Source organism: Pithys albifrons, chromosome 2 (assembly GCF_047495875.1).
Source record: "Pithys albifrons albifrons isolate INPA30051 chromosome 2, PitAlb_v1, whole genome shotgun sequence".
Lineage (NCBI taxonomy): Eukaryota > Metazoa > Chordata > Aves > Passeriformes > Thamnophilidae > Pithys > Pithys albifrons.
Window position 1 is genome coordinate 23,559,894 of NC_092459.1, and position 14,450 is coordinate 23,574,343.

Here is a 14,450-nt window from a genome sequence, read left to right on the forward strand (position 1 = left end):
ATGTAAATCTGTGAAATGCTCTGCCACACTAGTGCAATGGCAAAGCTTATTGCCCTGGTTTCTTTCTACACTGTGAAATAGCTAACAATACTTACAATGTATCATTCAACCTGATACTAGGGACTACAGGAAACTAACAGGAAAAAGTACAACACAGGGAGCTTACTATTACAGAGGTTACTACTCATGGAAATTTTCCTTTAGAAAAAATGTTAGTGTGCATCAGAGATTTTTCCATAGTAAATGAAAACATTCCTTAAGAGACCAAAATACTCAGCAAATATATTCCAAGTTCTGAAATCAGAATAGATTTTCTATATGCTAAATGCATTATGGTTCATTAACACATGATGGCTACTGGCCAAAGCTTTGTGATACACCCTGCACTGCAGCTGCTCCCTCGCCAAACTCCCATTAGCTGGATAAAACTCTTCTGGAAAGTATATTTATGTAACAGAAGAATTGATAGAAGCTAAGCAGCTCTGCAAGTGCTTAGAAACGCATGCCAAATAGGGATTTAAGTATATGAGTCTGTCTCACTGAGTGGATTCACCTCAAAATATGTCAAGGTTTACTGATTATTATGTTTCAATATGAAAAAGTCACCTGTGACCCAGAAAAATCTGTTTATAGACAATGCTTCGCCTTGATATTTTATGTATTTTTCTCCTTTGCTGTTTATTACTAGCAAGAAAATGGGATCTTTATCTCTTTAAGAGTTCATCTGCTTCTCTTTGCTGAAGCTTATTCCTCTCTTGAAGTCATAATCTGCCTGCAGTATCACCAATGGTTGCTGTGGGAAGGATTATAATGTGATAAAGGCAGAGGATCATGATTTCAGGTGGAAAATTAATTCCGTATCAACAGAGATAAGGTTACAAGGGCAGAGTCCTCAGACCAAAATCCAAAATGCTTACTCATTCCTGCGATGAGACTTTGCCAGAGCAAAGGCTCAACTCTGAAAAATTTCAAAATTTAGTCATCAAAAGTGAAGACAGGAGTTAAAAGTGATGTAACATATGGAAGCTGCTACTCCCATGATCTTTGCAAAACTAGAATGGATTCCTTCTAAACAGTGAAATGAACAGAAGCTTCTTATGTCATCTGTGTTATTTATCCCTCAGTTTAGCCCAGAATTGAAAATATCACATTAAACAGCAATCAAAATTAAAAAATGGGGAAATCACACAAATACCCATTTGGCAAAGACAGCACTGTTTTAGCTGTTAAGTCAGTGCTCACTGAAAAGCAGAAAAATGTTACAAAATATTCAGGGAAGCACAGTGCACCACCTGAGACTAAATTCCTGAGGAAGCGCTGGAGATTTTAAATCACATGGATAATACAATGAGGTTGCTCTAAGAGTGTTAAGTAATTTCTAGTGTCCACTATCATATAAATGCTTTGTCACTGCGCAGTGACAAACTTTTTCTTGTTCTTGATGCTGGAAGGGAGTTGCTCATTCCTAGACCTTACTGTCTGACTCATTTTTGTGCCTGTAAAATTCTGAAACAAGGCAAACCAAACAAAACTTCAACTATGTATTTTAGAAAATCTGTCTTCCAAATACTAAAATAGCTGCACAGAGATTTACACTAAAGTATTCTTCCTTAAAGAAGCAACACACATGACCACCAGAACCAGTTTTAGATAGAGGAATACAAGAGGCAAACTGAACCTGGGATTATCTTCTCTTCAAAAGCATTCATGTGCATCCTTCCAGTTAGAGTCAGTTTGAATCCACGAAGAATGATCTCCTTAATCATACTCTACAGCCAGCAGGAATAGAGAGGTCTCTCTGTAGGCTGTTGCAGAGCCCAAGTCTAGTTCACCTGCTCTCAAGGGAACTTTTCTGTCCGAGGAAGCAGGCTAGGGAGATCAGCCCCTTTTAGCTGAAATTCATCCTTAAAAGTTGGGGTTTGTTGGGGGGTTTTTTCTGGAACGAAGTGTAATAATATTGAAAGAATCTGTTTGGTCTATCTTTACACCCAAATGAATGATGACTGTTGCCAGAGAACACTGTGTAAAATTACTTCACAGTAAGGTGTTCTGTAAAAAAAAAAAGTCTTATCCAGCCAAGTTTTAACTTCACACATCCGATTCAAGGACTAGTTTTATATCCATAGAAACACATGGGGGTTTCCTCTGACCAAAGTTCAGCAGACCTCCCCTCCCTGGGTTGCCCTTGGACCCAAGGAAGCCAGCCAGATGAACCATTCCCTAACAGCACCTATTTCTTTCCACTGCCTGTAATGGGATCCCAAGCTGATTACTTCACTCATAAACATCCATACTGTGAGCATCCAAAATTAGATAGGATGGATCAGATCTATGATGACTAGGTTTTGGTCTGCCTTCAATACAATATTTATCACTCCATACACATTTTATCATCAGACTTCCTCTTAGTTTCCTCCTTCTACATGAAATTATTCCAGTCTCATCATTTTTTCCCTGAGAGATTTTTACATTTTTTTATTTACAGGCATCACTCTTGCTGGATCCCCATAATTTAGTACAGTACTCTTATAAATCCATATTACTGATATATAATGTAAACATGTTTTTCCATTTTGCTTGAGTATTTCACATCCCATCTTCTTTCTGATGAGGCTATGCAGCTAATAGTGGTCTTCACTGAGCTGTCAAAAGTCATTCAGAAGTCCCTTTCTGGAGATCATAAACCTAAAAATTAAGAAAGTGGCTAAAGACTTTTCTCTATACTCAGCCTTGCATTTCTGAACATCATGGTTGTTTATTTTCCTCATTTCTTCAGTATGGTCTAGTACTGGATAACCAAGTATGTGATATGCTGCTATCCTTGTGGTTTTGCTTATTCTCATTCCTAATTCATTCATCTAACTGTTGCTCTTTTTTTTTAATTTACAGATAAGGATATTTTGAATAATGTGTTGAATAATTTTCTTTCACTATCTTAGTTTTTCTGTATTTATTTTTAATTCTTCATCTGATAACTTTAATGGCACCATATGAATGGATCAGTGCTATCCCATATGTGCATTATTACTTTAGTGATATCAATCTCTGACTTCTCCATTTTACAATGTGCAATTGGATTAATTCACCAGACCCTTTTCCTCTCCATTCTAATTCTGCTAGCCCTACTGCCTTCATCATACATTATCTATTATTTTTATGCTTGATAAGAAACCATATTCAGTTTTCATTTTTTCCAACGTGTAAATATTTTATGTAGAATATATTGGGTGATCTTGGAACGCAACCTTTCCAGCCAGTATGTGTTTTCAGAGTGAATAAACATTAACATCATAAAGGTAAGAGTGCATTTTCTGATGTCCAGCTGAAGTTGACAGAAATCTGTGCATTAACTTCAGTGGGCACTGGACTGCAGCCCAGTTTACCTTCTGGCAGAACTTCAGTAAATCACAGAAAAAGTGCTAGCTAGCATTAAACCACACTTCAATGACAACAGAACTCAACTGTGTTTGCAAAGACTTTTACAGATATTTGAATAACTCCTGTAGATTAAATGTACTTTTTAAGGTGTACTAGTGAATATCAAAGCCAAAAGAAGCTCAGATATGATATCCAACCTCATGTGCTTGCTTTTAAGGTTTTTGACAGTGGTTTTGTGTGCACGAGAATTTAATCTGTTGCCATTGTCAATTAATGGCCTGAAGAATCAGCCTTCAAATTGTCAATTGCTGCCTGTTTAAAGCTTGGAAAGTTTCATGTATATGCAACCTACAACATTCTAGGGCCTGAAGACATTAGTATGCACAGTATCAAACCTATTCTCAAGGTGCCAGCGTTCTCAGCTGTTTTGCACTCAGGCTGAAACAGAATTAAACCCTATAGTTGGAGCATCTACTTGAATTTAAAAAGCAGGTTTAATTACCTTTATTGTATCAAATTCAACTATACACTGAAAGAGATAAATCTGAGATTCTTTCTGCTATGCAGATAAACATATATATATTTATAAGCATCTATATTGTAAGAATGGTTTTAAATTAAAATGTAACCAAGAATGCATTATTTCCCTAATTCCTCTTCCATAGTAACTTCCATCACAAATATCATCAGTTTACAAAGAAACAAAAAAAAAAACCAAAATAACATTTATTTAACTGCCAGTCCTGCGAGTTCAACCCAAAATCCAAGATTCAAGTTAAATCCTCAGACCTATTTATACATCCTCTTTAATAGTAAAGATTGCTAAGTAATGCAAGGTCCTACTTTTCTATCACAGAAAGATTATCTATGCTCACTGAGTGCATTACTTCAAAAACATCCGAGAAAGATGCAATTGCATTTGTTCTTTCTTTATTCTACCAGGACTAAAAAAATAGACTGCAACCTTTTTGTGTGTGTGTGGTTCTCTTGATTTTTTTTTTAAATCTTACAAAGGGTTATTCCTATAAAGATCTGAATCAGGATGTAAAACATAAAATGTATGATTTTACATTCAATTTCTCATTCCACTCCCTCATTAGCAAGCTTTCACTGATGCTTCTTTTCATGCCTCATGTTTATTTTAAGAGATATTATTCTTATCTTCTAAAACCTAAACTCTAAGCAGTGCTGGAACCATTTCTCAGATATTGAACGCTGTGATTTGGCACGTGTCGTATTCCAAGATAAGTCCACAAATTTAACGGCATCTAAAGCAATTGTCTTTTACATAATCTGAACAAGATTACTCTTCCAACTGAGTTCATGAAATAGAACATCAATAACCTGCTTTCCAGTTCCTAAGTGAGTCCCCAAGTATGTACAAAGGAGCCCTTGTGTGAAGCTAGGTTTAGGTGTGAATTTAGAATACAGTTTCTAATAACCCATGCTGTATTACACTGCTGTTTTACACGATGTGTTTGGTATTTCCTATCATAAGGTCAGGATTTCTATCAAGCACAGGTAAACTGCAACACTAGAAGAATCTGATGATCTGCAAGCAAACAGCCAAATAGCACGCCCAGTCATGCCTCAAGATATCCTTTAAATATTCTTTCCTGTCTAAACCTATAAGCCACAGAAGCTGACCTGTTCTCCAAGCAGTCCTATCATTCTCTGACAAAAGGGCTTGCAGCTCTCCATGTCTGCCCTGCCTTTGCAATGGTTTGTCCCAGTTCCTTCCCTGTTCCCTCAGCACTGCAAGCCTACAGTAGGAAGGCAAAACTGTTTAAGAACAAAAATAAATCAGAAAACTCTTTAATCAGGGGTCTGCAAGGGAAAGTTTCCTTTAAAATATACTAGTGCATTCCCCAAGCATATTCTTTTTCCACCCATGCTTTCTCCATTTTCCATCTCATCATGTCTCCTCATCTTGGGCAGTGTCCAGTATACATCAAGAATCTGCCATAATGAATTAGCTTTAAATATTAAAAATAGTGTCAGAAGGAGAATACAAAATAACAGAGATTGCTAAGCCATGCCAGTGCTGCACAGCATCTAGTACAAAGAAATTACTGTTCTCTGTCCAGGGTTCTTGTTTGAAACAAACTGGTAAGAAAATTTATGCCACCACAGCATATGAAGATGGGTCTGCACTTTTTCAATTATAAAATAGATGTATAACTGATGAGAGACTTAGCAGGAATATACTAGAAAAAGACACCTAGTCCAGAATTCAGATACCTAGATTCAAATACGAACAACATACCTGAACAGCACCAACAGGACTAAGCTCTTGTTATCACCAATAAAAAATGTAGTTGACACATTCAGTGAGGCTCAAAGAACCACTCAGCTCATCCTGAAGCAGACACCTACACTAGGTCAGCTGAGTAGCTCTATGGACTATAAGCTGTAAATGCCTACAGTGAGCTTATCGGACTGAATAAAGAGAAGCTGGTTTTGCAAAGTCACTTTCGAACTCCAGCCACACTTCATATGAAGGAAGTAGCAGCAGATCAGAAGATAATAATCCCTTGAGCTGGTTGTATCATTTTGTTCTCTCTAAAACATTATGTATTTCAGCACAGTTATTGCTATCAATTTATATAATCATCAACTAAGAATTGTGTTCTGCCTCTAGTCTGCTCTACTATCTACCTTGCCATCCTGAAGCCGAGTGCTGTATTTAAACAGCTGAGTGGACAGGGCAGATAAGGACGTTGGCACAACTTGCAAGAAATGTGTCTTTGCCCAAACATCAACTGCAGTTAGTTTCTGTAGCTGATGTGGTGTTTTCACACTTCAGTCACAACTCATGTTTCATTCGCACTGATGAGTCAGGAACAGCAAAGCTCTGACTCTCCTTGATGCAAGGCAGTAGGGCACAAGGGAGCACAACAGGGGCACAGACACTTTGGATACTGGAAGTATCCACATAACAGGTACCCAGGCTCACCAGTGAACTAGAAGCACAAGGAATAAGCTCAAAAACAAGGCAGCTTTGCTAGCACTAGGCCAATATCTCAAGCTGGCTCAGCTGTGAGCCTGATGACAGGCTAAGGCAACTCTGCCACACAGTGCCGAGTCCTTACCCCAGGAGGCTGAAGGAGACCACGTGCTCCCTCCACAGAGCCTGAGACCCCTCCAGGCTGGCAGAGCAAGGGGGGCAGGCTGAGAGACTGCAGCTCTGCATGTCTGACATGACCAGGCCAAAAAAGCCCAGCTCAGTTGAATCAGATCCTACATGAAAACAGCAAGGTGACTTCACCCTGTGCTATGCACGTTCTGCATATCAAAAACGCCTGTCCTTAAAACAGTCTGGAAATGGAAGAGAGTGTGAGTGAGGTTCCCATGCCCTAGGAAAACACATGTAACAGCCCTGGAGCAGCCACAACGCTAAGGGTCATACTACCCTGTTCAAGTGATGCTTTCTTTCATTTAATACCATCAGCATAATGTGCTGAGCTGCTTCTGAAGGGGCATCCACAACCTGATCTGTCACCCTTATAATCTAACCACAGTATCTGAGAAATCAGTGCAGATAATTAAGCTTTTCTTAGCTATTTGTGTTCTATGGACTCCTGCACGATCCTTTCTGTCTGTGTACGACCAGTTTCTATAGCAGAGCAGATGTGGTAATACACATACCGCAAGAATGACCTCAGCTATTTTAAATCACCGTTTCAGTATGATGTTAGTTTAGGCCAAAAGATGGTAGGTAGAAGTTCCCATTCTGTGCATGGGTACAAGGTGGCTGTTAACAGACAGATACAGACACAAGCCGCGCTCCACTTGCATCCCCTTGAAACCAGGGCTCTGATTGAGTGTACGAGGAGTGTGCACAAGCTGCAGCCTTATCTAGAACACACATTTCCAGAGATAACAGTAGGTACTGAGAAGCCTGGATATCTAAATATTTTGTTGGTGTAACTGTATTAATGGAATTCCAAAGAATAAAAAGAACATTCATGAGGTAGTGTGGTAGTTTTGGCTTTAGTTTCAGTTTAGGCCTTATTTAGGCTGCAGTTTTAGCAAGCCTCAAAGGATGTGACATAGATTAGAAGGGACAGGCATCACCTGACTTAAGCAACCAAAGAGGTATTTCATATCATCTGAAATCATCAAGAAGTGTCAAGGGGTATAAAAAGAGAGAGAGGAGTTTCTGTCTCTTTCTGTCTCTGCTTCAGCCCTGTGAGGATGTGCTGCTCTGACTCCTGAGATTGGGCCTTGTCACCATCCCCACTGTGTTTATCTAGGGAGGTGAAAATTTTATTGTTAATTTTCTCTTTTCTCTTGCTGGGAGGTTTCTCGGGAAGAGTTTTTGGGAGGTTTTCTGGGGTTTGGGTGGTTGGAATCTGTATTATTTACTCGGGCTATTCGGTGGAGGTGTTATTATTTCTTTTCACATTTATACATATATATGAATTATATCATATTCTGTTTTAAATTTTCTTTTCTTCTGTGTAAATATAAAAACCGAGCTAATGAGGAACATTAGAACAACAAACAGGCAGACCGAGCTGCCTGAGTTAAGGTGTCACAGGCGGATCTGGTCTGGCAACACAAAGGAGAATTGCTCCTGGCTCGATGGGCCCACGACAGCTCAGGCCATCAAGGCAGAGATGCCACCTATAGTTGGGCACAAGACGGAGGGGTGAATTTAACCATGGACACTATTTCCCAGGTTATCCATGACTGTGAGACATGTACCACGATTAAGCAAGTCACTGAGAGAAAGATGTCCTACAAGAACTCTGACAGAGAGAAAACAGAAGGCACGGTCTCAGTCTCAGTCTCGGTCTCGTTCGCGGTCACCTCATACTGCACACAGGGAAAAGGAAAGCCCCAAGAGTAAACCCTAACAGGTAGCTTTTCCTTATGCAGCGTTTGACCCTATCCTGTTAGAGAACTGTGACATTGTGTACATTTATAATGCAGGTCCCGAGATCATGCCGGACCACTGATGTGGACCATGACAAAACATAAGTACTTTATCAGGTGATTGATGGAGCTAAGAGAAGATCCCCTCGGTATTTCAGAGTTCTGCAGACTGTCAGAAGCCAGAGCAGACATACAGACAACCAGAAGGCTCTATCAGGCACTTCTACACTACACTGTAGCACAAAGTAAAGGTATCCAAAGTTAACTCCTCTAGAGCCAGTTTAGTTCAGGAACCCAAGCGGTCTTGCTGCAGCAATCACCATGTTTTGTGATACAGTTACAAACAGGCTGTTCCTCAGCACAGACCAATGCTTGATGGGCTATCTAAAGGCAGCACTGTGGTGACTAAAGCTGACAAAGAGTGATGGACAGATGACACATAGTAAGCCAAATCTCCATGATACTTAGTTTGCCATGTGACAGCTCAGTGTGACATACTCTGTCTGGGCCACATTATTGGACACATTATAAAAAATGGACAGAAGGATTTGTCCTTATGCAATCTAACCTGTATTTATAGCACTCCATTCATTCCTGTACATAAGGGCTTTTATACATCTAAGAAAACAACTTATTTTTGTCTCTGATTTATTTTCCCTTGAACTTGTTCCTTAACTCTTTTAAGACAGCTAATGGAAAAATAGTTTAAATATCCTGGGGGAAACACATGTCAAACACAAAGGTAAAATATTTTCAGGTTGATTCAGCTTTGCAAAGACAATGACACATCCTTTCAATAGATGAATGAATGTATTTCTCTGGCTAGTCCTGCACATGCCTGGTATTCCTTCAATGCACTCCCTCCAATCAAACAGAAGACTCAAATTCAGCTTGGAGGGTCTCCCGATTTCTCTTGTCACTGGAGCTGTACATATCTGGAGCAGTTTATAAATAGCTGCGATGCTTGGGATGAATTATGGTGCAACTCTTCAAAGACTATTGGTTTGTAAGATATGTGAACTGTACTTTTAGGCAGTAGTCTCACAATCTGCCTCAGAAGGAGGATGATTATGGCAAAGGTATGCTTAGGGATAAATTTATGAACACTTTTTCCGGGCAAAGGAATATATATATTTCCCAGAGATTGTTGTACTATAGTTTTGCATCCATCGTACCATGATGGATGATTTAGAAAATCCACCTGCTCTTAAAAATTGCCATCAGTCATGGCTGACCTATTTCACTACCACTCTTGTCCCAACAATAGACTGAATATAAACATTGTAGGCACTGTTCAGTGTACTAAGAAGAAAATGTTAGGTCTGCAAAACTCAAACGACCCAATCTTAATCCTTTGCTACAGCTTTGGTTAACACACGCTGCCAGCCCTCCCAGAAAGTCTGTTCATAAAGTGTCAACTCCTGTTTGTCTTACTGGTGTGTCTAGTCCCACCTGGGTTATGTGAAGTCAGAATTTACAGTGCACTGTAAAACTTCTATGGATTTGTTTCCTAGTAGATTTATACCTCTAGGTCTGAGTGGAAGCATTCATGAGAAACTTGCCCACAATGTTTGAGTCAAAATTAAATAAATACAAAATGATACTTTGTTCCTCATGACTAGCCGCTGACACTGATACCTTCAGCCTGAGATCACAGTATTTCATTAAAAGGTAAGATAAAAGGAAAACTGTAAAACTCAGAGAAAATTTCAGGCAAAATATTTATCAGTCTGGTAATTTTTTCCCAATAATATGAAAAACCATTAACTACTGGGTTAGCAATTAGTACAATTATCCCTTCACAATCTCATAAAACTTGACCATTTCTAGATCCTGAATGTGGAACTTCCTTTTCAACAGTTTTTACCACCAAATCAAAAGATCCTAAGAATTATATCATTTGAATCAATTCCTTCCAGCTTAAGGGCTAGAAGCTTACTTCCTTTTTAATTGAAAGGTAAAAATCTCACATAATCCATGACTCCAGAGGCTTCAACAATAAGGAAAACTAATTCAGAAAGACATTTAAATCACAAGGAGTAGCAGCACCAACACAGTAAGCAATGCTGGTAAATTGAAAGGTAAAGGAGACGTTCAGATCTCTCTGCAAAGTGTAAAATGCTGAACACTGAAATGTATCCAGCCCAAGCCCACAAAGTACTCAGAGAAAATTCCTCTACTTCATGAGATACCAAAATTCTACAGAGAACACAAGAAGAATCAAACCAGTGAATCACTGATAACATAAATATTTTTAATATACAAGAGATATCATTATTATTATTTACAATTTAAAGATTAAATATTTATCATAACTGTGATGTTGATATTTGTATTGATATTGGTGGTGGTAATAGTAGTAATAATAATAATAATAAATACAACCATGGATCATAGTCCCTATTTTCATAAAACTGAGTTATATTGTTATTTTCATGTGATTTTGGTTCAGCACAGACATTTCATTCTACAACTGATTCTCAAAATAAAGAAAGAATAGTGCAAACAGCTACATCAAAGTCTGATGTGTCACGTAGCAATGAATATTTCTCTTGGAAATTTACTTATTTTCTTTTTAAAAGCAATGGCATATCTAGGTCTTCCTCAGATTGGAAACATTAACTACTCTGGGTGTGATTCCTTTGTGACTTCATGGAATATCTATAACACTTGAGGGATGGAGGATCCTTAAGACCAGTTATAGTCATAACAAACTTAAGGACTATAATAAAAATATATTAAAAAGTAAAAAATATTTCAGATGGGAGTAAATAAGTGTTGGTGGGGAGGTGGAGACATCACTGTATTACCTCAGTAAACTCTCACATCTTCTTCCAGGTTAATTTTTTCTGTTATGAAGCACCTCAAACAAAGAGAGACTTTAACCTACTTTATATTCATAAAGATTCATGCAAATTTACCTCATTTGAGGCAGGGGGTCAAGTGTTTAAGTTCATTCTATAATAAGTAGTATCTGCATAGACTCTTTCTCTCTAATAATGAGAGGTATTTTGCAGAGACATTAAAAATCAAGACCCCAAAAAATGAACTATTTGTGAGTTCAATTCACCAGTGGCATATAAAATTCAAAACAGGAGAGCTGATCATAAATACATTTTCAAATTTTGTAGATACCCTCCCATAGTATGGGTCTTATTTTTTAGTGCGGGATTCAGTACTAAAGGAAAGGGATTCAATAATTCTCACTGTATACAGACAATGAAGGGTTGCACCATGAGAGCTGTGGCTCTGGCAAAGAATCTCAACATAAATTTGCACACATCTATTTTTCCAAATATAAGGCTTTCCTGGCAGGCAGTCAATCCTGCAGGAATTGCCAACCGTTCTGTAGATAGGGCAATTACAATTCTCTGTGCACTGCTGCTAGACCACCTGCACGTTCACACATGATGGAAGTCAGATTTGAACGCAGCTCTCAGGAGAAGAATGCCAACCCGCTGCTAGTTACTATCAACTGATTTTTCATTATCTTTTATTATAATTAAGAAACATGATTTATAACTACACCTGACAAACAACTAAGCATGGTGGGAGCTAGCAGATGTACCTTGTGACATAAAACTAGGAGTTGAGATGTTATATTCATTTGTGGGGTGGGGGATTATGCAAAGCCCATATTTTCATGCATAACTCTTTGCTTTAATCAACATCTTATTGGAAGTGCATAATGTTTTGTGATGATATAGACTGAAAATGTCAAATTCTGCTTCAGATACTGCTTCCAATATTTTTAATGGAAGTATGCCTGTAAATTTTTCATTAATCGGTTCTATTAGATTCATTAAAGTAACATTTTACTTGAAAATAATATCGGAAAATGAAAATTTAATTATGTCAAATGAGTCACTGTTTTGTCATAAGAATCAAAAGTCTCATCAGATAATGAAGAGGCAAACAATTCCACCACTTATTTAAAAGGGCAGTTTAGACCACTAGCTATAGTGTTGCTCTGTCTAAACAAAATATAGACAATTATGAAAGAATATAGGGGATCTTATTGGTTTATTCTAGTGTGTTTCATTAAATGAAAGCTTCTAGGAAATATTTTAAATTCATCTACTTCTGACTGGGTGATACGCAAATAACCACATGCTGAAGCAATAAAAATAAATTACTCTGCAAACTTCCCTTTTAAGTCTCACCATGCAGGATGGCACGTATTTCAAAAGGATGTAACACATTCAACTTCATCTCTATCTAGACTCGGGATTGAATGAATTTTACCTTGAAACCGAGTATTTCATATTGGATAAACTAAATAATGAAAAAAATCTTTTGATTTCCAGAGGGACACGTTTGTTTGTTCACTTTACGGAGGCACTGTTCAGTCAACAACAAACTCAGGCTCTTCCTGGTTTAAAGACAGGACACTCCCTATGCCATCTTCTTTTTGTGATAGTGTGCACAAATTTCAAAATACTTAGGAGTCTAAAACTAATTGCCAATACAAACCACATTGCAAAAATATATCCCATGCACAATTTTGAAAACATTAGTCATAATTGGGTAATTTTCACACCCACAACTATGTAAGAAAAAATGCAAATAATTTAAAACAAAAGACCATTTTAGTGCAAAACTCTCAAGGTTTCCAGAATAACAGGCAATGGCATGAAGATATGCTTAACTCTATAGCAGGAAACCAGGTGAGAGAAATACCTAGACAGGAGCTCTACAGGGCAGCATGGAAACAAAGTGGGTAGTAAAACAAATATTATTTTTCATATTTTCCCAGTAATTATGCTCCTCATTCAGAATCCCTAGGAAGTGACTGACATTTGTGTTATACTTTCAGCACGGGCATGTAAGAGTTTTGATTCCCCTGACCTATGAATACAAAGTCACATACAGAGGTGCCTGCCAAGCAGGCTTGTAGTCTGGATCCTTCTGGGATCTCCCACAGCAACATCCATGCCAAGCAGGCAACTTCCCTGACAAGGAGCAGGGCACAGGTGAGGGCTGGTGGCAAAGCTTGAGCCTCTGCAGTTGCCAAACCGACCAGCTCTGCAGGTATTTACAGTGCAGTCAATAACTGGACTCGGGGTTGCTTTTGGACAGAGGGAGGTCTGGCACATACAGCAAGTACAGCGTTCCTCCAACTAACCAGTGCCTTTGGGAATGCCACAAATCGGCAGGCCGGTTGGGTAACACAGATGAAGAGCTCATTTTGTGTGGACAAAAAAAAAACCAAAACAACAAAACAGACCAAGAGATGAAAGAGGGCATTATGTCTTTCATGCAAAATGAAAAGTTCACTACATGATTTCATTAACAAAAGACCACGACAATATGTACTCGGGTAAAGAGAACAACTTCTGACCTTGAAATTGCGTGCTAAATAAATTACCTCAGAGCGAAAGTGATGAGTTCTCATGACAGCATCTGAAAGGGAAGCAGAAAGACACACAGGCTCCACCAGCTCCACCTGGCATTCCTCCCCGGCGAGCGGGTCTGCCCCGCCGCTTGCCCTTCGGCGCTCACTACGGGACGGGTCTGGCCCTCCCGGCGCAGCCGGCAGCTCCGCCTGGCATTTATATTTAATTCACCGGGAAGAAGTTCAGCATAAAGTTCTGTTGCACTTGAGAGACCGGGGAGGGCTGGGGGGTTTCCCAGCCCCTCACCTCGCTCCCTCTAGTCGAGGTTTCGCTAAGGGATGGGTGGAGACAAGGCTGCCGCAGTCCTGGGCTCGGCTTGGATTTTCTTTAAAGCCTTTCCCCGGGTAAACCGAGCCAGAGCGGCCCTCCGCAGGCAGAAACAGCGGGATGGGCCGGGGGCAACCCCCATCGCCTTCGGGTACCGGCAGCATCTCTTACCTCTGCTCCTTGAGCGACCTGAAAAGACGGATTTGATGGGATGCCTCCCTTTCTGGAGCCTGCGGTGCCAGCAACAGAAGAATAAAATCGTAGCAATGGTCCCCAGCAGCAGCAGGAGCAAGAAGAGGGCGCACTGGATGCTGTAGGGTCTCAGCAGGACCAGGAAAGCCGCGGCAATCATGGCTCAAGCGCCCGGCTGCCCCTGTGCGTGCGCGGGTCTGCGGCGAGCGGCGGGGGGCCGGGCAGCGCCGGGCAGCCTCTCCCCCCGGCAGCGGGGCGGGCATCGCCGCCGGCACCGCGCTGCTGGAGCCGGCAGCCGGGCGGGAGCGGCGGCGCGGGGGAGGAGGAGGAGGAGGA

The 14,450-nt window shown here is 39.8% G+C and overlaps 1 protein-coding gene across 1 annotated transcript in view; it reads right to left on the minus strand.

Annotated features, from left to right (window-relative positions):
• The window catches only part of LOC139668697 (dystonin-like), a 301,638-nt gene extending 287,349 nt beyond the window's left edge, over positions 1-14,289 (minus strand). Inside the window, 2 exon segments of the mRNA XM_071548494.1 lie at positions 13,628-13,662; positions 14,094-14,289. Of these exon segments, the coding sequence (XP_071404595.1) occupies positions 13,628-13,662; positions 14,094-14,274 (216 nt within the window). The 5' untranslated portion in view covers positions 14,275-14,289.
• Positions 14,290-14,450: the final 161 nt, after the last annotated feature.